Below are 22,924 nucleotides of genomic sequence, written 5' to 3' on the forward strand. Positions count from 1 at the left end.
CGGCAACTGGAAGACTGAAATTGCTTAAAAATATCATGTTGTCCTCGAGTGGCCATACATAAATTTAAAGTATTATTTGCGCCACTTGCGGGTTTTATTTACAGCGGCGGGTTGTACGCGTATGCATGTGCATCGACGACGTGTTGCCGCGTGCTCGATAAATAATGCGATGAACTGACAAGGGTTGCATTTAGCTACGAACTAGCCAATTAAATCACGATTTTAACTTCGCTAACATATATTTTGCATGACTTTGCCATCACGATGATCTTTGTTTAAGGATTTAAGCCGCGATAACGTACAGAAACCACCTAAAAAAAGGAATGCTTTGAGTTTTGCTTCCATATTACAGCGGACCTATCACTACATTATTGTTGATAAAACAAAATGAGAGCAGTTAAAACAATAATAGTATACATTTGAAATTTCTTTGACTAGGTATTTATTAGTAAACTTGCATAAAACATGAAAATAATAGATAATAAAATCTTTGGTTCCTTGGATTTCGTTTTGCATGTATGCCAAGTATACTGTATGTGACAGATCTGCATAATTCAATAAAAAATTCTTAATAATAAATTGTTAATAAAAAAAGAGGTTAACTAAAAATTACGTAGCGAATGAGATATACTAGCACTACGTCTTGTCGAAATTGCTCCCAGGCCGTGTTAAAACATGTTCTTAAATTAAACAGAGTTCTTAAATTTAAGCAAATGTTTGTTTAAGCAAATACGAACCCCATGAATATCAACCACTCTAGAGTAAAACGATATACAAGCATTAATAAGAAATTAAGCTTTACATTAATGTATGTATATAGAATAAACATGTACAAATTGACTCTCGTTAAAATGATTTAAAAAGCTAAGTTTGTAACCATTTTCTCATTTGTCTCAAAAGATTTAGCAAATAAAAGATGAATTGTACGTTATAAAACAGATATATTTTTCAAAAGTTGTTCAAAAAATTCAAAAAAATGTGCGGATTCTAATCTCAACTATCCGATCAAGTGATACGGAACTTTTATATTCCTTAAAGACCGATGACCGTAGTGTGTGGGAGACATAGAAATAGGTACCCATTTTTTTAAGCATTGTTTTAAAAATAATAATTTCGAAACGTCAGTATCTTTAAACTCTGTTTCCATTCTTTTACTATTTTTTTTATGCCAAATATTAGGAATGGTCAAAAAATTACCTTTTCTGATTTTTCCCTATGCAACGAAAGGCAGTCCTTAAAAGTTATTGGCGCAGATACTACAAATGTATAAAGCCTAGTCATATAACTTTATGCGAAATATTAAAAGAAGAATTTCATATCAGGCCCCTAATTAATAAAAATAAATTGTTCTTTATTTCTTGTCACCAAGTCATTGTTACTATTGTAGAACTCTTATGAAGCCTATGGTCTCAAAATTTTGTAACATCGCACACCTAAGAATTTCAGTTACCAGACAAAATGTGTACTGATGCCGATTCAGGGATGCTTTCCTACCACTCACGAACAATCAGGGCAGACGCAGTATAGGACATTTGTTTAGATACTTAACATCAGAACTGTTGATAATACCTTTTTGAAATTGCATTAAGGATTCATTAAGGTTAAGATTCATTAAGACTGATTTTCATCTTACCAATCTTTCACGACTAAAATTCTACCACAAAAAGGGTTTACGACGTAACCTAATGAGAAAACAATGCAACGTGTCTCCGTCGCATAAGGTCATTAAGGTTGAGCTATATCACCCGAAAGATACAGTTTGTTCCGCTTGGTCGGCCAGTTAAGCCACTCGATATCCATCTCCTCTGACTTCATGATATTTGCCCTTTTTGCGCTACTTCTGCTAACCCATCTGCAATAATCTCTTAATTGTAATCCACGCAGTGAAATTTCTTAATTAGTATAAAATATTCACTTCGTCTGCGTTATGCGCCTGTTGTCAATGGCACTAAGCTAATATGGCTTACAATGTCTCAAGCGGTGTTAAAATCGCACTTGATGTTTCATCTTAAGAAAATGTATTATTAAGTAGAAGATAACGGCAAAAATGACTCTATATAATACGCACGTGTACAGTTCAAGAAAAAATTAAATGCCCAGTTACAAAAAAGATAAATACATAGCAGAAAGTGACGCTGCTTAAATTGTGAGCTCTCTTTTTCTGAACTGAGGGTCTATGTCTTTTTTAAATATAAGCTCATGTTCCATTCCAAAGGGTAATCCTGCAGATTCCCTTTTTTTTACTGCATTTTTTATCGCATAACAAGTGATCGATTCGAGTTTCATGATCATTCATGAGATGAACGTTAACATGGGTAACTAGTGTGACTTCAATGGACATAAGCCGGCGAAAAAAAACAACATTTAACCCAGAATTATGAAGGAGTACACCAGCACAGCTGAGTATTAGATAAGGACGTATTTCTCGGATTATTTATAGAAGGGCCCTAAAATAAAAGCAGAACACCCTTTATCGATATAAAAAACGTTATAGAAATAGCGCCACCTTAAATATTAAATGGCCTGATGAGCTTTTATATGGCAAATGATCTCAGTTTGCTGCTTTGGAAGCTTTCATCTAACAGAATCGAATAAATTCATTGGGAGGTGATTGTCAATAATAATAGGTTGTATTTAACAGCTCAACGGCGGAAGCTACGTATTCGAAAAGGTCAAAGCTTTAAGTGACACGGCACGTTGCTTACAGAAGAATTTGCTCGTCCCATAAGTTCGCTTCATTGTTCTGAATGAAAACTTTTTGTTCAAAAAACTGGAAACCCGGTCGTTTGAGGAAAGTTTATAGAAAAGCAGAACTTGACGATTCCACCAAAGGCACAGCGATCATCTTTGGATCAAGTCCGGTTCTAGCTCTTGTTTAAAGGGCACTCCCATACTTTGATTACAATCTGCCTGAGTGACATTATTGTAAATTAATTAACGAAGACTCATATATAGGTTCTGATCGACTACAATAAGCATTTCAGCGCCCTCAAAGTCAGAGGATCGTCTCGGATGTGCCTCATCTTGCGGCAAGACGGCTTACAGAGTCTACCTACAGTCGGTTACAGTAGCGGTTCCATGTACAAATTTACTCACGAGTTTTTGTCACATTTAGCGCCTTCCAGAAACAAATTTTTAAAATTGATTTTAAATATACTTTTGAGATCTCCATCTTTGGCGCCTTGTGAACGTTAGCTGAAATATGTAATCAAATAGAACATGGTGCCAAAATCGGAAGACAACCCCTACAAATATAAAACAACTGCTTTTTGCTTCACTCAACTTTTTTGCGGCACCAAAACTTCAACCGCTTCAAAATTCGGAGCGAACTTCAGGGACAAACAAATATTTACCTACGCTAAGTTTGACGGTTCAAGAGTGGTCCAGGAATCTGCCTATCCAATGTTATTATGCGATAGAAAACATCTGGAAACTGATGAATCCTTGTATAACAGAGAACATAAAAAGGTCATAAAGATACAACACATCTTGCAAGAAGGTCAAGCGTGAAACACACTTGTGAGATTGTCGAAACCAGTATGATGATCCTGTCTAAGCGAATATCCGATGTCATTGTCGCGGCGAGCTTAGGCGCCATATATATATATATATAAAATAAGATCGCCGCCTCTTACTGGCTTCACCTGTACGCGACAACTGCTACCCGCATAAGTAATTTCTAAGTTTGACTAATTTGTTGTCAACGATTACGCTATTTTAAAATCACAACTATTGCAAGGCGCAGTGACTCAATAACACCCCACTTGTCGGGCATGCAAATTACGAAACATGAGATGAGAAATATATATATATAGCGCATGACGTGAACTAAGATGGATGTATCGCTGTGAGTAATGAACATGCAGATTTATCGAACACTCTGCACTGTTACTTGACGTCTTGATGCATCATGTCAACCATAAGTCACGTTGGGTCCGAAGACAGCCTAAAGAAACACTTCGCTTGTTTAGTCCAACTTGACCCTGCTCTCCTTTTACTTATTATTGAACACTCGGTACATTTTCTGTTCTCACGACATTAGGCTATTGTGGTTATTGGATATGTGCGAAGCACACAAAACCTCCACCACAAACTGCTACTGCTACTACAGCAACGCTTCGCTACTACCCATTGTTGCAGCACCGAACGATTAACACGAGCTACATTATAACTGTCAATATTGCATCTTGTGCATTGCAGAAAAACTTCGGCTAGTTCGTCCCACAAATTTATGAAGTTTCTCGACAACCCAGTCAAATCTGTGTATTTCCCTTAAACATTTAATGAAGAATCATTGTTCAGATCAATAAATGTTATTTTGACATGCAACTTAACACAAAGGAATAGGCATATATATATATATATATATATATATATATATATATATTTCGAAACATATATGTTTCGAAATCACTATAGGATTAATTATTGCAATTACCATACAAATATGATAGGTGGACTAAAATCCGCACCAGCTTTTTATTTTGCATGACTTCTAACTGAGCTATATACTCTAACAATGTCTACAATTAGGAAGTGCTGTGCGATGCGAAAAGTAAACAAATTATGTGAGCGTTTAATTACAACTTACCTATTGCTATAAGGGTAAAAATAGATTTTTAAGTGGAGTCATTTGAGACAAATAGGTGACCTATCCTCGATCATTCATAGTCGCGCTCCAAAAAGACATGTGTCTAATGCGTTCGACTTTGTTTTAGAAGTATTGCTAGATCGCATCATCGAGAGTATGTGTCGGAGTTACTTCGTACCGTTAATCTGATTTCTTTGCATACTATGCACTTTTTGTACTCTACATTAAAGAAGGACAGCAAGGACGCCTATCGTTGTCGTGGAGTGAGTATCTAAATTACAAGAATCTTGGTTTTGCTCGATTTCTTTGAACAGTAAGTCTGATTTTAGTACAAAAAATGACTGTTTTTGTACGTGAGTGTGTAAATAAAATATTTTTCACTAAGTGCAGAAAACGAGATAAAATAACTATTGTGAGAGCACCGAAGAGGCGATGACGGAAACAAGGGTTCGTGAATAGAGAATTCTACTAACACAATGAATCATCGGCCTCCCTATCCAAGAGAGAAAATTAGAATGTTTTAGTTGATAAATAGTTCGTACAGCACGTACTTCAAGTGTAAACATAGTTTTCTCCGAGCTCGAATCTTTTATTCGTAACGCTGCATCTCGCCCAGCCGTAATTTTACACCCATCTTATATGTTATAAAAATGTTTTCTATTCCGAATATAGCAGCACGAACTACTCTATATCATAAATAATAAAATGTTTGAAATATAGGTCTGCTACACTATTAAACGCGTTCATGACGTACGGCATACTGAGCAAAGCTTACAAAATCTCTATCGAAATCTCTTAGATAGTCTAAATATTGTAAACACTGGTTCACTAGCTATAACCAAAACTCGTTTTTAACTGGTTTATAAAGCTACCTGATCTCTTTGTCCGCATGATACGTTCACATGTGAACGCGATGACTTCGGCGACTAAATATTTAGCTGAGAAAACCAGAATCTGTTAGTTCGAGCACTGCCAACCTTATTCTTGACATATGCTATACAACAAATGTGACCAAATGCAGAAGACGTGAACGTTTTATTAAAAATATGTAGCCTGAGCTTCTCAAGAACTGTCCCGGAGTAAGTTGCTGCTGAACAGAACGTGGCCCAAACGACACGTAGAAATAAATTGCCCCAAATATACGTGGTAAATATGTAAATCCTAAAAGCTAAGATGGTAAATATTGTTTCTACCAAGTATACATAATAAATACCTTAATCCTACACGTCCAAAAGTTGGGGTCAAAATTTAACATAATTTTCTGGACGATGTACCTGTGCTTGCTTACACAAATCATTGAAGCGTACAAGCCTAACAAGAGCATTATTTTGTAGTAATGCTTGATATAGGTGAAAATCATTTCCATATCAACAAAAGTAGAATAAATACCATAGGAAGAAAAAACAATTAGAAAAAAGCCAACAAATCCGAAAACAGTGGTTACTGGCAATACCTTCATAACTTTGGAATACATGCTAGATTTAGGTATACATATACTCCCACATTGTAATATAGTACGCTTCCTGCTTACCAATAAGGAGTAAAGTGATGTGTTGCGCTTCAACAGACATGTGCAATATATACTTCGGGGAGTGGCAACCGCTATTACTGTATGTATAGCACACACATAAAATAAAAATATTTATAAATACATATATTTTATATATTATGTTGAAACAAATCCGAAATAGAAATGCGAATCTCATGTTATTAGGTGTAGGATATTGTGATGTGTTATTGTGCAGTAAAGCAATATTTACAAGAATTGTTGTCGGGCGACACGTGAGGTCAAAGAAAGGCTCTCCGAACGGGTATATCAGAGAAAACCGAATGAGTCAGCTGTTTCGCTTCCCATTGGTAACTCTGAGATAATGGAGAAGAGCATGACGTTAACTAGCCCAGGCAGTTCCCCGCCCAACATTACTTTGTTGCAGTCACGCCTAGAAGTATCCGTCTATTTCTTCCTACACACTAACCCGTCCGGGTCTTGTCGTCTATAAAGATGCCGTTTATCGAACGCTGTCATCAACGACGTAAAAGTTAGCCTAAAACTAAACTGTGCAAAAGTGGCCATCCAAACGAACAACTTCGAGACGCAAACAGCTTTATCAAACAAGGGTGGGCGGTCCAGAGGCGATGCTTGATACAAACCGGAAGCCAAAATATAACTAAAGAACGCGGTGGGCCTAAACGACACACACGCACAACATGAAAGGTAGTGAAGCTTCCTGCCTTCGTAGAGATCGCAACCATGCCAACAGTAACGTGAAAAGCTTTTTAATGGTGGATTACCGCAATTGTCTTCTCGTTTACACTGCCGGGGTGAATCAATTCTCGCCTCTAAACTCTTCTTGGCCTCCGTCCGCTCTAACGCTGACACTGAAGAACAAGTGCCTCACATAACGAGTGTACTGCTCAAAATGGAATAGCGATATCGCTGCACGTACAGGTACATGCTTGACATAAGTCCTCAAAGTCAAGAATTCACACCTCATCAGGCTACTACGAATCCAGGATTCCTCTTTGATTCCCTCTGATTATTTATTTACTACTACGGTAGTACTGCAACGCATTACGTCGCATAGGACGTATCTAGGACCTATTGCGCCACATCTTGTTGCCCCCTGGCAAATGAAAACGTTCTGTTGCGCATATGATGTGATAAAGTCCATGTGGTGCAAAACGTTTAATTGTATGCCGGTTCGTTATGCCGGGACCTTTCCAGGCTTTCTCAGTCATTGTTACGATTGGGAAGTACTACTATATGGCTTTATATATATTTATTAGTTCTAGATAATTTACAGCAATCGCCCTCAAGCCTCAAACAGGAACCACAACGCTTCCTACTAATTTATTCCTTTGTTTCTAATCAAGGTAACAGCCTTCGTTCATTAATCTCTTAATCATTTGCAAACTGGGTAAATCAGTAGCGAGTACTTAAAAGAACCCACTTTTACTAGAAACGTATATTTAGGTATAACTCAGTTTAGTTTGTTTAAAGGCGAATGTTATTAGCCAACTGTTACTTGCTTCTAAAGTAGAAAAGAAACATTCAGTGGTTCTTCAAAGAACGCCAAAATCTAATTAAATATGCCTCTTATTTTAGACACGAAGCTAGAAACTACGAAGCGCTCATCAAACCTAATCCTGAATAAACCATTTATAACAATACATTTTAAGAGATGAAACCATGCAAATAAGGCCTGATTGTTTTCTATTAGCGCTAAAAAGTTTTCCTCTAGTCAATGTTTAACACAATTGCTTTAATTTACTTTAAGCACATGTTTACATGAGCATCTGTATGGAAAAAAAATTGGCATGTCAGCCTCTAAACATAAATCGAACTTTACTCGGTTTGTGAAACATGTAAAGTCAATCCAGTGAGTGAACGTGACATTTCATCGGAACTCTAACATGGTAAAATGGAAACTACAAGGAGGAAGATTGGTAAATTAGTTCAGAGTTACTGGCCACCAGCATAACCGAAATAACCGAGAACAAGTGTTGCAGAAACCTTCTTTGTTCTTTACTGACTCGTCTTCAACTGTCACTGCATCGCGATTGCAGTTGCAATCTTGAGTGGTAAGCCTCGTAGAGACAAACAGACTCGCAGACGAATTTTTACTGAACGCCCACATTATTTGCAGCTATCATCACTCAACACAGTCTATCGCCTTTTTTTGACCGTCCCTGGAACTTCGTACTGCGGTTCCATTTTGCGACTTACGCCACCGAGACAACAGACTATGTACCAGAATTCACAATAACTATATTGGTGTTACAAGTAGATTCAGAATTGCACTGGTCATAGAAAACGAGCGACCACAGCGTAGTTTTGCACCATCGTCGTCTGACTCCATAGTTTTATAGGAATTCCATGAAAATTATGAGAGTCATATAAACGCATAATATATTGAATCAAAAAGTTATACTAGCCGTCAACATCCGGAACAACTCAAAGATTCACATGAAGAACGCGAAACGCAGTGTATTTGCTTAAGACAACGATCGTTAAAATATAAATGTATATAAATATAAATATAAAAAAAAAAATATAAAAAAAATATAAATTTGGAATGAACAAAGAACGCAAGATTATAAGTATCTGATCTTTGCAGTCCTCTTAGGAATACACATTTAAAGGGATTTTTTTTAAAAACGCAATGAGAGGGAGAAACGGACAAACGGAACACCAAAGAATGGTGATTTTCAGTTGTTTTGACTACAAGAGGTATATAGAAAACAGGCTGAAAACTCAAGCACTTTTTTGTTTGACATATTTGCAGGAGATTAAAATATTTTAAAATATTATTAAAAAATATATTAGAATATTTTAAAATATTGTTAGGAGATTAAAATGGGTGATCATTTTTCTCTGAAAGATAAACACCCATATTAATAGAGGAAGCGGTCCCCCAGCATTTTATTGCCTTTTATGGCCTCCATGTTTATATCATGGCCAGTTGCATGAAGACGTTAACCCTGAATTAGATCATTGCTAGCGCAAAAACGTAGAAAGATGTTTGCGTAAGTAGATATTTAATCATATCGGACATCAGGTTGCCAAACAGACTGCGTAAACACGAGAAAGAGGCGATTTTCGTCTTAATAATTTTGAGCATCATTTCTGATGGCGTATTTTAGAGTTTGAAAAAACGGCACAGTAGTTGCTTTTTATGTCTCTACCGCTAACATACTTGTCAAGAGGATCAAATATTAAGAAACAATCGCCGTATGCTTTTTACTCAATTTGTCTCTTTTGAGCGCACGCAGCAGGCTTTCATCAATTGTAGCGAAACGGTAAATTGCACTGGATAGAAATGGGCAACGACAAGCTTAGTTTATATTGGAGAAAAGAATATATATGAATTATGTTTGAATACTTTCTGTCTATATTTAAGCTATTAACAAGCTGTTTATGCGGAATTAACAAATGTATGATCTAATTACTCCTATGTAAATGGCACCGCATTAAACTGATAAGTTGCTGATTATGGACGTAGCCTTAGCAATTTCGCTAGCTTCGACTCCCCAGTCCAAGAGATTTAATTATGAACCTTTGACACCTTTTTGGCAGTGCCTCTTAGAAACTTCTCAAATCGAATTTAATTTATTATAATCCGCTTTTTTCTTTATCGTTTGGGATGATCTGAGTATCAGTCGTCTAAGCATCTAATTGAGTATCAACCACGCAGAGCAAAAAGTTCATATTTATTTTTGTATTAAACCAGAGACGGTCGTTTGTTTTACCAACGAGGCTTGGCACCAAATTTGTATATAGTTTGTATATAGTTGTATATAGTAGTGGCACCAAAATACATGTATATAGTTTTTCATTGCTTTTGAACATACGTAGTATTTTGCATGTAAAGATAAACCCCAATCATTAACCGAAATTTATCGAATCGTTTTCCAAATGCTGCTTAGAAGTACTTGCAGGAGATTCAACAATGAGACAATAATTTTCTAGCCAACTACACACCCAAACCTTTTTTAATTGAATAAATTGAAAATTTAAAGGATAAAAAAGCTATTTCTTATTTTTCAACATCACCTTCAAACCACATACACTTAATTAATTCAAGAACCTTGTCAAAACAACTGTGTGTAAACGCATTGGATAAAAAGTCAAATAGCCAAATACGAACCAAATGATCCTATTTCTATTGCAAAATGAGATAGCAAATTCCTCTGAATTCATAAACCTATTCCAATGGAGGAAGTTAAAAAAATTATACACATTATTTTAATATTTTATAATTTTCTTTTTTCAGTACCTACATTTTATTGGGTCAAACATACTCGAAAACTTTTTACAAACAAGGTACATCATAAACTAATTCAGACGGGGATAGGTTTACAGCTCTGACATGCATAATAATTGTGTGAACACAACAAGTACAAGTGATTAGTATCCTTATTGACAATCTACACTCCCATTGCTTCGTCGTACACATAATATTACCGAATATAGCGCAGAATAGCTATACAGTATTCGGAACGCCCCACATCACAAGAGGTCTAAATGTGGGTCATTCCGCATGCTGCGACGTATACGCTAAGCGATAGAGGCATAAGTTTCCAGTCGCTATATTGGCGATATTTAGATGTTTAAACATAGGATGTACCAACAAAAGCTAGACAATACATGGACCCCATTGAATATCGTATTTTAACAATAGATGATAATGATTGCACCTAAATAATAAAACAGTTATTGCATTTGTTATTACAAATTAGCCTCGAGACTTACCTTCCCTCCTAACTGGCACTCAATCAAAGTTTAATGCGATTTGTTTTTCCTTCTTCTCTTGTACTTATTATTGACGTCTCTGCGACTGTAATTGCCATTAGAAGATAATACCTTTAACGTGTGTCTTAAATGCTCTATCTTTCGCATATTTTACTCTCCTGATGATATAATGACGACTGTGAACTCGTCGATCGTACTTGTTCTTTTTTTTGTCTCTTTAATTCGTCCGCCACTCACAAGTCCACCACCTATACTCGCACCTCCTCGATACGCATACAAATGCAAAACTAAATCCCAGGCGTGCTTATTTATAGGCCGAGCCGATCGGCCAGGCAGAAAGATCCTTGCATGGTCTTCACGGTTGACTTCGACTGCCTTGTTGTTTGTAGCTGTTTCCCGGAAGAAAAAAATTCACCGATTCTTACAGGAGAGCGCTGCGAAATAAAACTTATTGTTCAACACTCACACTCTCTAAAGAGCAGATTACGTGCTATTACTGATGTTACTTGTGCCTGTGATTATTATTGTTGTTGTTCGGTGTGATCGTAAGTTGTCCTACAGAGTTGCGCGTGTCTAGATACTGCCACTCGTTCAGTTACTACTGTAGCATTGTCACTGTTTCGTACCACGGCCGCGGAACCACATTAGTAAGGCTTGCATAGTGTATGCGTATTCGCTTGTGTGTGTATATATAACTATTTCTGTGTGTATATGATCGACATCACTGTACTACTGTGTTACTACCGCTCTCGTTGCACTCACACATTTTCTCTGTCGCTGCGTGACAACCTACACACAGATACACAGACAAGCACTCCACGTTTACCAAACCCTCGTTGGCTGGCTCCTTAACAGAAATAGTCCAACCAGCCCCAGGAAGGGCAACCCCAACAGCGACAACAGCAGTAATACCAAGCGTTAAACTTAGATGAATATACAGATTGCATACGCGTCGTAACCTCAATGTACTCAATGCACAATGATAACCACTATTGCAAGAACAGCACACAAACGGCAATAGAAATTTACCGTAGTACTAGCACCAAAGTACAACACTACACACTAACCGGCATAATAATAATAATAATAATAATAATAAAAATAGTAGCATATCTTTTTACCGCAACTAACTTCTCACCATCAACCAATGACTACAACACTGTCACTTGGATCACCATAATAAGTCAATGACTATTCGAAGCTTCAGCTGAGAAAAACAGTCTGCTTGGAGTGCTACTTCTGCCAGAAGATAGAAACATGTCGGTTCGGTCCAAGTGGGGTTGAACAACGTTGTTCAGTAACACAGCCTGTCAGTCAAAAAGCTATCCATCCCTTCGTCATCAGTTTTGTCCGTCTCTCTATCAGTCAGGGTCGTTTATCCACTTACTCATTCACTCACGCACGAACTTCTTCGTCTTCTTCGTCGTTGTGCTCCGTCGTCGGTGCCGTTGCCTGGGCGACTCTGTGCGCGATAGATTCCGTGACGTCACGACCACTTCAACCAATCCAGAATATCCATTGTCTCCCAGGAAGCCACTTGCTAGTTTGGCAGGAGAAAACAGATAGAGAAACTTTCAAGATGACCTGACCAAAATTATAGCAGCTGCATTGAATATGATAACTGTTCATTTTGTAGCTGCTGTTCCAACCACCTGTAGGACTAACCTTGTATCTTGCGTGCGGGCGCGCGCTTTTTCAAATATCCATCAAGCATTAACACTCGGGCCGCTAAAACGGCGGCATACACGACAGCTGGTGTTTAGGAAAGCAGCTATCACATTTGAATATATTAGTGGTCACAATTAATTAAACGAAAGAGTGATTAATTTGATTGATTTTGCATGAAAAGTTTTAGAGCTCTTGGCTAGATTTCGGGTATTTACCAAAAACACGGAGTCTTTAGAAAAGGGTCAAATTTCCTATTTGCACTACACCATAAGTTTTACGATTAGGCCGGACTACAAGAAACGATCATTGTTTCCGGTTGACATTTCGGCTGAAGGCAAACTCGGTGAACTAGATATTCATCATGACTGTTTGCAGGGGCGTTTAATGTTTAGCATTGTATTGTGATGTTTCCAGTGGGATTTTGTGTTTCGATAAGAGACTGCGATACGGCATGGGATTGAAACGAACGATAAAAACCTGTTTTTCTTCAACAAAAGACGACACGAAATGTGTACTGGTGATACCGATAATTGTGGACTCGTTTTGACTTAAGGCACGCGTTGACCTTAGCAGGTGTTTTTCAACTTTAATACCCTTCTACGAGTCAGAGGCAAGAGCACTGTTCGGATCGATGCCAGGACTTCAGTTATTGTCATTAGCGCCATACGTAGCGATTGGAGCGAGCTTTAGCTCATTCCAATCCCACAGCCGGCATCAGGGTTTTCTCCATAAGCCGCGCAACACCTGCTGCTGTTACTTCCATTCGACGACCTGTTGGCAAGGTGTCAGGAACTCTAATTGCCATGGAGCTATTGGGGTGTTTAGTGCCACTATATGTAATGCACCGACTCGTGCCGTTTGCGTGCGGGGCGTGTGTGGGCTTAGCATGCTACGTACTGGCACGTCGTCTAGCTGTACGGCCCCCCCGTGCCCGGCTAACGTGGGCCGTCACCCGCCTTCTGCGAGCTGCACGATTTCGCGGTACCAATGAATCGTTTTCGCGAGCCGAGCTTTGTCCCGTCGCAAGTGCGTACCATAATGCCGAGCCGCATATGCCGCTTCTTACGCCTGAGCTTCATTCAGAGGTGAACTTATAATATACATATATATACATATACTCTTTTATATAATAGTTCACTAATGTAACTACATTTTTATTTACCACTAATAAAAACTATGTTTTACAATTAGCAGGACTGGAGAGGAGGCGTTTATTAGCTATTCAATTTGTGCCACATTTACAACGCTTTCCAGATTGAAATCTAGTTGATACATAGTTCCGATATAATGCTGTTCACTATTACTAGATTCACTGTAAAAATGTTTCGAATACCTAAATGAAGCCCGCCGCTTACAAACTATGTATTTACACTGTTTTATTAAAAAAAATTCAGATGAAAGCTACTCAAACGAAATTCTGTAAAGAAATCATTAGGGTTATGTAAACAAGACTTCTTTATGCAGATATTTATTCTGTACGTTATATTTTATATAATTACCCTTTTAACATGCATTATTTTATGAACTCGAATTTTGTATTGGGAAAGTGACTCTTCGAAATTGAACCTATTGATTTGGAATATTTCGAACAAACAACTCTCAATTATGAGTTCAAATTTCACATGAAGTCGCTTCAGCGTGCGCAATTAAGGATGCTTCGTATCTTTTGTAGGCTTACGCATTTCCGTAGCTAAAACGAACTGTTCGTAATACTAATAGCAAATTAAATATTAATCTAGCTTGTTGCGAACCTGACGCCAGCTAATATTAGGCTATCATTTCATAAGGCAATGGAGCACTGAACATCACGCCATGCTCAATATAGAAATTTGACGCGTAGTCCACAAAACGGTTAAAAAATGGCATAAAAGATGCGGGCGATTGAAAGTATTCTCCGTTCGCTATTATATTTGCCGGTATAAACATGTTATTGCAAAAAGCGATGCGCCGTGGAAATAGAACGGTATTTAATACTGTTTATTAAACATTGAAAACTATCCACCTATTGTTCATGGCAGATATTTTTCGGCACGTGGTAAGTAGTTAAAATTTGAATGGAACATAATAAACTGGCTTGTACCATTTCTGAGGATAGCTCTACATTTTCTCAACAGTCATTTACTGTGCTTTTTTCAAACGGGTGATCTAGGTGGCTGGCGTTGTGGACAGCATTCTTCAGGGTTTTATTCTGCCCTGGTATTCGCCTTTATCTGAATCTGAAGAGTTTCCCCGACACATCGAAGGAATTCTCGAGGACACATTTCTTGAGCTATCCCACAAACTAGCCCTCATTCACCCCTCACGTGCTTTGCAAGTAAGTGAGTCCTAGTTTTATATTTTGACCTACAATCTTAAATGATATCTCAAAGATAGCGCCAAACAATTAATTCCAGTCGACGCTATGTGGCATGTATAGGAAAGGTAAAGCAAATACCATATTTTTTTGATGAATGGTTGCATACGATTAATGTTCTTACGTGTATCGATGCAATTTTCAAATGATAGCTTTCTGTTTCAGGTGTCCCTCGAAATATTGTGTTGTCACATTCAACAGCTGCCCCGCTGTCAGCAATCTTCCGAGTCGCTTGGGGCAGATCACCCAGCTGCTGTGGATCGCAGAAGCGAATGGCTTTACCTACAAAGCTTAGCCACTCTTGCTCTCAGGCTTGTGGAACCCGGTGACATTCTCACCGCTAAGGCGGTTCATTTACTTGTAAAGTGTTTCACATCTATGCAAAATGCTTAAGAATTTCTTGTCTGCTTTTTGATATTGTATTCATTGCATATTTTATACACATAAAAAACATCTGTTGTCATCTTAAAAAAAACTAATTTCACTGGTTATACGAATTTCTATGCATTAGCCAAATTACTCGACATAATTACAATCCAATATAATTACAAAAACGTTCAAATATTCGAAAAATAGAGGCATTATTTTAGGCATGAATCTCGATTGCGTTCAATGATCTTCTCAGAAATGCATTAACTGATTGATTTGTTTCACTATAATACATTCAAAGAAGTGTATGTCAAATCAATGCCCAAACGACCTTAACTAAACCATTATTTGCACAAAGGAGGTGTGCACATTATAGTTAGAGCATTTGATAATACTCACTCGGAAAAATAATTCCCATTAGTTAAATATCACGTCAGAAGCACGAAGGGGGTTGAACCTACACATGAGCTTCCCATGTCGTTTATAATAAAAATGAATCATTAATTTTCTAACAAACTCTCTTAACCATTATATGAAATTAATAAACTTAAACTTTGTACATTGGGAAGTCAAATCTATCTTTTATTCAGAGATTAATCAGATTTATTCTTCAGTCAGACCTTAATGGATAGGATACATGCTTATAGCAATGTTAACTGATAATAGGAATTCCGTTCATACAGCATGGTAAACTACTGTATGTTTACATAGGTTTCGCTCACACGACCCCGAGCGACGCTGACCAACTACTTCGCTTATAGATTAAACAGCCCTACCACATTCACGCAACACTGCAGGCTTACTGGGAGCAAACAACTTGCGGAAGAAGTCTCAAACACTAAGCGTCTTTTACCGTATTATCGATTGTCTGTTTCGTACCTTAGGTTCTTCACATTATCTGCCGAAATGTGTTACTTCCGCTGGTTGACTTGATCTCGAAGCCTGGCATAATTTACTATATTGTGGTGGCTGTGTGCACACCGAACTCAATTGGTGAAAAAGAAGAGACTGGCTTATCTTCACCGGATGCAACGTCTACCGACATTGCTGTTGAGGCGAAAGGTTTTGGAGGTGTACAAGAGCCATCAGTCAACGATGTTCTTAACGTGATCGTACCAACTAGTCTAAGCACCCGGCACTCCTTCTCGCTACCGGCTACAAGTTCGTTACGACACAGTCATCTCCGAAGTCACAATTCTGTCGACATCGAACGCGCGGTCGAAGCCGATAACTTTGCATATGGCTCAGCTGTACACAAGGTATGTCGTCAGAAAAGAATAACAAATCAACAATTTATTAATATTAAATGGCAAACATAATATTAAATGGTTCCAATGGCATCAATAATGTATTGATACTAGTAAAATGTGACATACATTGTTTGACCTTATGTAACATAGAAACGACTGTTACACAAGTAAAGCACCTTTATTTGCATTTGAAGCAGGCTATATCCAAATGAACAGAATATGTTAATAAGCTGAAGAATCACAAAGTAAATACTAAATTTACATAGAAGAGCCAGTTGGTATGCATTTTTTTATTAACGTTGCTTTAGATAAATTTGAGTGTTAATTTGAGTTAATTAAATTGAATTAATTAATGAGTGTAAATTTGAGCCTTCCATAATAATATTATAGCATTATTACATAGGGAATCCCTGACTTCTTCTAAAGCAAAATATTCAGTAGATGTAGTGAAATGGCGTACTGTTTCAGGTGCGCATTACTAAGACGGAGTCGCGTAGTGAGCTTAACAAGGGTGTATATACAGTATACTGTATCGAATATCAATCTCAGATGGGAGGCCCATTATACCGAACCAGACGTCGCTTCAATGAATTCATCAATTTGCAGACATCCCTTAGAAAGCTGGGCAGATTCGACCTGTCACTTAGAGGAGTTAAGGGCCCTTCAAGGTGGCTGGCGAACCCGTTCGTGAACGATAAAAAGAATGTTATAAATCGAAAAATATACCTCCAAAATTATCTTATACAGGTATACAAAATATTTAGGTAAAGAGCAAATAATGTCTTTGCAGTATACCAAACAAATATATTTTTTACGAGCCAAATATTTTATATGAAACTAGTGATACGAAACACGAAGCAAGAAAAAAGAGATAGTAGTAATGTTAATGCGTTTGCCCAATAATATGAGCTGGACCTAATTAGGAGGCATCCGTTTCGACTTATTTTTAATTTGCGAGTAATGTTGGTGCGTATTGTTTATTATTTATCCGGTGCGTTTAGTTGTCAGGTATACCTGAAGTGGTACGCACGGTTCAGTTCCAGCTATTTATGGGAGTATTAGGTGAGCCGGACAACTATTTTACTGGGGGCTTGGCAACGGCAACAAGCAGTTTGCTACGAATTGACCATATGCTCGCAGAAGGCGTTCGCGGAGCCCTAGATCTGATTAAAACGGCCCTTCCAGGGAATGTTTCCCTCAACAAAGAAATTAATGATGATCCTCATGTAGCGAATGCCATTTATCGTAGCAATATCTGGGAACAGCAGCCAGTACAGCACCAACCGCCACCTAGTAGCTTTGTGGAATTTAAATACGACCGTGATACTAGCAGTCGTCGGTTAAGACAAGCCGTGCTGAACTATATAGACAGGTAGGATATCATGAATCAGTATGAAATAAAAGTAAAAATGTAACCCACACTTGAAACAGATTTTGTCACTTTGCCGTACCGTGATGTTTTTATTTTTTATTTTTCATATTTGGCTCTAGAAGGAGGTTGTCTCCCCCGGTCCATAATTGTGCTTCAACCTAAGGTAGTTATTTGGGCTACCAGTTGCCAAAGTAGACGACCACTCATGGTCTTCATTGTCTGCAATTTTGTGAACGATTTTTTGTTTTGAAACGTTTTGACCTAAAAAATGAAATATAATAATCCTATAAATGTAAAAAGGTATGAATATAAATGTATGTTCAAGGCTATCTGTAATTATAAATAAGAGGTATAGTTGCATAAGGTGTAGCTTTGAACTTGACCACTATTTATATTGTTTACTACAGCTTCGATTTGGCGTCCTCTCCGGAATTTTCGCCAGTTCACTGCGGGGGAGTCAGTCCAATGACACCAATTTTTCCGCAGGCGGCAACTAGATCTGAATTTGATGAGGGATGTCAGTTGACGGATACTTGCCATAATGCTACCACTGCAGTCGATGGCCTCCAGTCACTCTTACCAGGAGGACTTCAGCAATTATCAGATCAGTTACAGCTTCGCTTGACGTTCAGCCAGGGTCGCCAAGGACCATCGTCTGTAAGCGGTGCTGAATCACTTGGTAGACCTAGAACAACTTCACCTGCGTCTCCGCGTTGCAATCCATTGATCGGGGCATTGCTTGATCTCATCACGGTCATATTAGAAGGTTAATTTTGTTCATAAGTTTTGGAAAATTCTTGTGAGATTCGAAACAGTGGTTGCACTTATAATGCGCACTGATACAAAGCAGAATTTTTTTCGGAATAGAATTGATCCTATAAAATAAATGTTTCTTAGTTTATTACGATTATTGACACGATTATTCTTGAAATAAACAGTAACATTAATTCAAAGATTGCATCCTTTGTGAACGAATTAATTGCCACACGCGAATATTATGATTAACATTAATAAATATATGTTTATATATATATTGGGGTTATCGAAATATATTGATAATTTCGTAACTAAACAAGTTTTAAAGTTACATATCTAAGGTAGTATCGGTCGTCGTTGATGTTTGTGAAGTGATATTCGCTAGTACTAGATGTACTAAAATTATTGGAATGCTTCATATATTTTTTGAGCCTTGAAGATACTTGGAAATTTCTTTAAAAAGTCACTGTTTCTACTATTACTACGACAAAGACATACATGCTGCCCAGGCTCATAGAAAATGTGTGCTGTTTATGACCAAGGTGCGTTGTCGGAAGAAACAGTCCAGAGGTGATTCTATCACTTTCGTTCTGGAAATTTCGATGTGAGTAATGTCCGTCATAGCAGTCGACAAATTGCGAAAGTTGGTGACGTTATTGCGAAAAGTCGAGCAGAAACGATTTGTGAGTAGCTATGATATCGCCAAGGAACTCAACATCCACTACCAAACAGAATTAAACCATTTGAAGAAAGCTGACTACAAAAAAGAGTTCGATGTTAAGTGTCGCACGAATTAATGTAAAAGGTTTCATTCAAACGTGCTTTCATCAGCGAAACCGAACAAAAACACAACAAAATCGAGTTATTTTTAAAGCGCTTGATCACGTGTGATGGAAAGTGGATTAAATACGACAATAATATGCAAAAAAAAAGTGCTCCAATCTGTAGCGGAGCCTTGACTAAAATGGTGCTATGTGTTCGGTGAGGTTGGAAAAGAATCATGCATTATGAATTGCTGCCGCCTAATAAAACTATTAACTCGGACCTCTACTGTCAATAACTAATAAGATTACAACAAGCGATTAAAAAAATCGACCAGAAATAGTGGACAGGAAAGGCATTGTCTTCCACCGTGGCAACGCTAGACCGCATACATTTTTAGCCTCCCAGCAAAAATGAAGAAATTCTAGATGGGAAATTTTAGTGTATCCGCCAGATAGCCCGAATCTTAAATCAAGAGGCTATTTCGGTCTCTGTGGAGCTTTCTTAATCACGTTAATTCGTTTTCAGTGGAGGGATGCAAAAATTACTTGTCAGAATTTTTTGCGTAGAGGTCACGTAAGTTTTACAGTGATGGGTCTACAACAGGTAAAAGGGTAAAGGTAATCGATCAAAATGGCGCATGTTTAATTTAGGTCGCAGTTCAGTAAAATTAAAATAATTTTATAATATAATCATAAAAATAAAAATATAATAAAATAAAATAATAAAATTTAAAAAGGTAGGATAAATCTTTACTTCAGTTTGGGCTTTTAAAAGGGTTAATATTTTTCCACAGTGTGTATAGGTGGCCAAATTCAAAGTCACAATAAGACCACTATACCGCCCAACTTACCTTGTATATGGCTCTTTGCATACAGGAAGCGGACATGGTGCATCGCGGGTACCTGTTCTTTTATCCCGTTTGCAAGGTTTGATAGGGTCTCTAGCGGAGGAGTGGCTGTCCGATAAACTTGAAGAAACATTTGCGCCCCATAATTGTGCCACAATGCTGCATAAGCTACACCTTGTCATCAGTGGTTTAGCTCAAGGTGCTAGTACTTTTTATTACTTCAATATATTTTTCAGCTTATTTAATTTAGCATTTCATACATTAGGCATACACTTCAATCTAAGTTCTATAACGTTTTATATATATAATGCACTTGTATGTAATAATTTTTGAACTTTTAAACAAACATTTTTCAATCCGATGGCTACCAATGCGGATAACTTAAACTGTCCATTGAAATCTAGTTGTTGCATCACATTCCAAAATAATGAGTCTCTCTTACCTGTACATGGTCTCTTATTTAGCAGGCGGTGATATATCACCTGTCGAACGTTCTCAAGATGAGGCTCGTCAGGCATTGCGCTCACTTATGCCCCCCTGGGCGTTGGCATATCTTCCCGTAATAGACCAACTGATTGATGGTGTGCTGGAAGCTCTCAGTCAAGAAAGATTCAACCGAGCACTCGTCTACAAATTGGCCGATGCTCTTCTTGATTTATTGGCCTCTGTAGATAGTATCGAAGAATGGACAGCTGGTCACAGATAATATATTCGTATTAGTATATTATCCTTTCTAGTACTTAACTTATTACAAGTACGAAATTTTTCATTACGAAAAAGGGGATCAAACAGTCTTGAATGAGTTAACTGAAAAATAGACGTAGAACTGTATTTCAGTATTCAAGATGTGTTGGACGAACTAGTTTCGCGTAAATGTAAATCGCAAAGAATGCAAGTGTAGAAAATAGTTGATTGATAATAAGTAGCCATCTCTAACCAATCTCGTGCAATCAGAAATTAACAAAAACAAGTGCTTGATAGGCGTCAATCTATCACCGCGGTTGTTCCGAGAATGGATATTATGTTTGGTAGTTTAAAAGATATTTTTGCGATACCATTAGTGATAAACCAGTACGATTGTGCGGTAGCTAAAACGGTACTTTATTGGTCAGAGCTAATAATATTCAAATGTACTGGTGCGTGATGTGTTACTAAGAATTGGAAAATGAAATCATATACATAAATGATAGTATGCTTTATTGCGATAACGTGTCTGGCTGCCTTCTGAATTATTTGAAAATACCTCTACTAGTTATAAAAAAATTATGTATATATTGAAACAGAGGATAGTTGGATAGGTGATGTATCTACAGGGTGCAGCACCTAAGTCAGAACCTTGTTTTACACTTTGTTTCTAAGATCATATCTAAATTAAGACAACAAAAATTATTAGATTTGTCAGAACTATCTCTGAGAGTCAGGTTTATTTAGTATAACCATTATTGACCACGATTACAGCTTCACTTCGCATCTTCAACCATTCATTATTTTGAAAATATTCCTCCCTTAATCTTCAAATAACTTAGTCCTACTACCCGTGTGTCAAGCGATACTAATAGGCATGAACTCAATATTTTTTTGTAACACATTTAGGAGACACTTAATAAAGTGTCTCCTAAATGTGTTACAAAAAAATTTCAGGGGAATTAAATTTTGGGTCAATAGCAGGCCAAAAGCCCCAAAAATGCAAAGGCTTGAAAAAAATCAGGAATCTTAAAAAGCGCAAAAAGAACGCAGAAGATCTGAAGAATACTCACCGTTGGAGTTTATCTTGGACTGAGCAACTCATATTTTCCTTATTAAAGCGACCGTTAATATTTGCATTAAAAATATAGGTGCATCAAAAATGGCCCTCAAGCCATTTAAATGAATTTTAAATCTAAAGCCTATGTTCTAATTTTCCTCGTGGAAATCGTCTTCGGATTTTTTAGCAGTTGGATTAAACTGGCAATAACGTAAATCATTGATTTCGGAAAAAAATGAAACTTTAGATACATACTGTCAGAGGTTTACGCGGGGAAAAAACATTGAATAATAGTTTATTTGCGCTCAAACTGTAAGAACGACGCATTGTTTTCTATAACGAGGAGTTAGTTGTTTCATTTAGAAAGAACAGAGTTTCCTCTAGTAATATAACCGAGTGTATGGACAGACACTCGTTATAACAAACAGCCCACCAAAGTTTGTTCCACTTTAGGTACCGTATCCTGTACGAAGTTAAGTTGTCAGTATATATGTCTGTGTAAGACGATCTATTTGTAAAATATACGTTAATCACCCTAAGGCAGTATGTATACGCGTGCTTGTGTGTACAATTATTTCAGTCAGAGCTTAAAATGTGTTCGTGATTCTCGTTGCATTTCTTAGCATATCGGTAATTGAGCTCTTCATCTTCGATATGGGATAAGTTGAGATTGTAGTATTTTCAGCTCGATAGCGCAACAAGAGTACACTTATAATTAGTTCTTAGGTCATAGAGCAGTGCTTGTCTAACGAAAAGCGCACATAGGAGCATATTACCAAATTTTGTAAATGGAAGGTAGACCTTCCTTTATGTTATGGAGCACAACCGTGTGTTAAAAGAACCACGAAAAAGATATGCCCAAGTCAATACAGTACACTGTATTATTTAATTTATATTAATAATCTAGAAAAAAATAATAAAGGTGTATCTAAAATGGATGTTATACCGAATATTGA

The 22,924-nt window shown here is 37.4% G+C and overlaps 2 protein-coding genes across 9 annotated transcripts in view; one reads left to right on the top strand and one right to left on the bottom strand.

Moving 5' to 3' along the window:
• The window catches only part of LOC111244823 (katanin p60 ATPase-containing subunit A-like 1), a 26,857-nt gene extending 14,632 nt beyond the window's left edge, over positions 1-12,225 (bottom strand). For 2 of the 4 annotated variants that reach the window (XR_015321113.1, XM_086980121.1), the window contains exon 1: positions 10,845-10,985. The gene's annotated coding sequence lies outside the window, so the exon portion shown is untranslated. Of the gene's footprint in view, positions 1-10,844; positions 11,307-11,982 lie in introns of those variants that run through there. The other 2 variants (XM_022792291.2, XM_022792292.2) reach the window with 2 other exon arrangements.
• LOC111244821 (sorting nexin-19-like) lies at positions 11,352-21,436 on the top strand. Of its 5 annotated transcripts, none has more exons than XM_086980117.1 (10): positions 11,352-11,491; positions 12,927-13,597; positions 14,662-14,826; positions 15,031-15,225; positions 16,119-16,493; positions 16,953-17,231; positions 17,486-17,856; positions 18,264-18,622; positions 20,253-20,423; positions 20,689-21,436. In XM_086980117.1, exons 2-10 carry the CDS (start codon positions 13,316-13,318, stop codon positions 20,928-20,930), a joined length of 2,439 nt encoding a protein of 812 aa, XP_086836243.1. In that variant the 5' UTR covers positions 11,352-11,491; positions 12,927-13,315; the 3' UTR covers positions 20,931-21,436. The 5 variants fall into 5 exon arrangements, with proteins under 5 accessions (XP_086836243.1, XP_022648010.1, XP_022648012.1 ...); XM_086980116.1 differs by lacking the exon at positions 11,352-11,491 and adding an exon at positions 12,570-12,719; XM_022792275.2 differs by lacking the exon at positions 11,352-11,491 and having other exon boundaries at positions 12,569-13,597.
• The last annotated feature ends 1,488 nt before the right edge of the window (positions 21,437-22,924 follow it).

The sequence above is a fragment of the Varroa destructor genome, unplaced genomic scaffold, assembly GCF_002443255.2.
Source record: "Varroa destructor unplaced genomic scaffold, Vdes_3.0 BEIS01000002.1, whole genome shotgun sequence".
NCBI classification, from domain to species: domain Eukaryota; kingdom Metazoa; phylum Arthropoda; class Arachnida; order Mesostigmata; family Varroidae; genus Varroa; species Varroa destructor.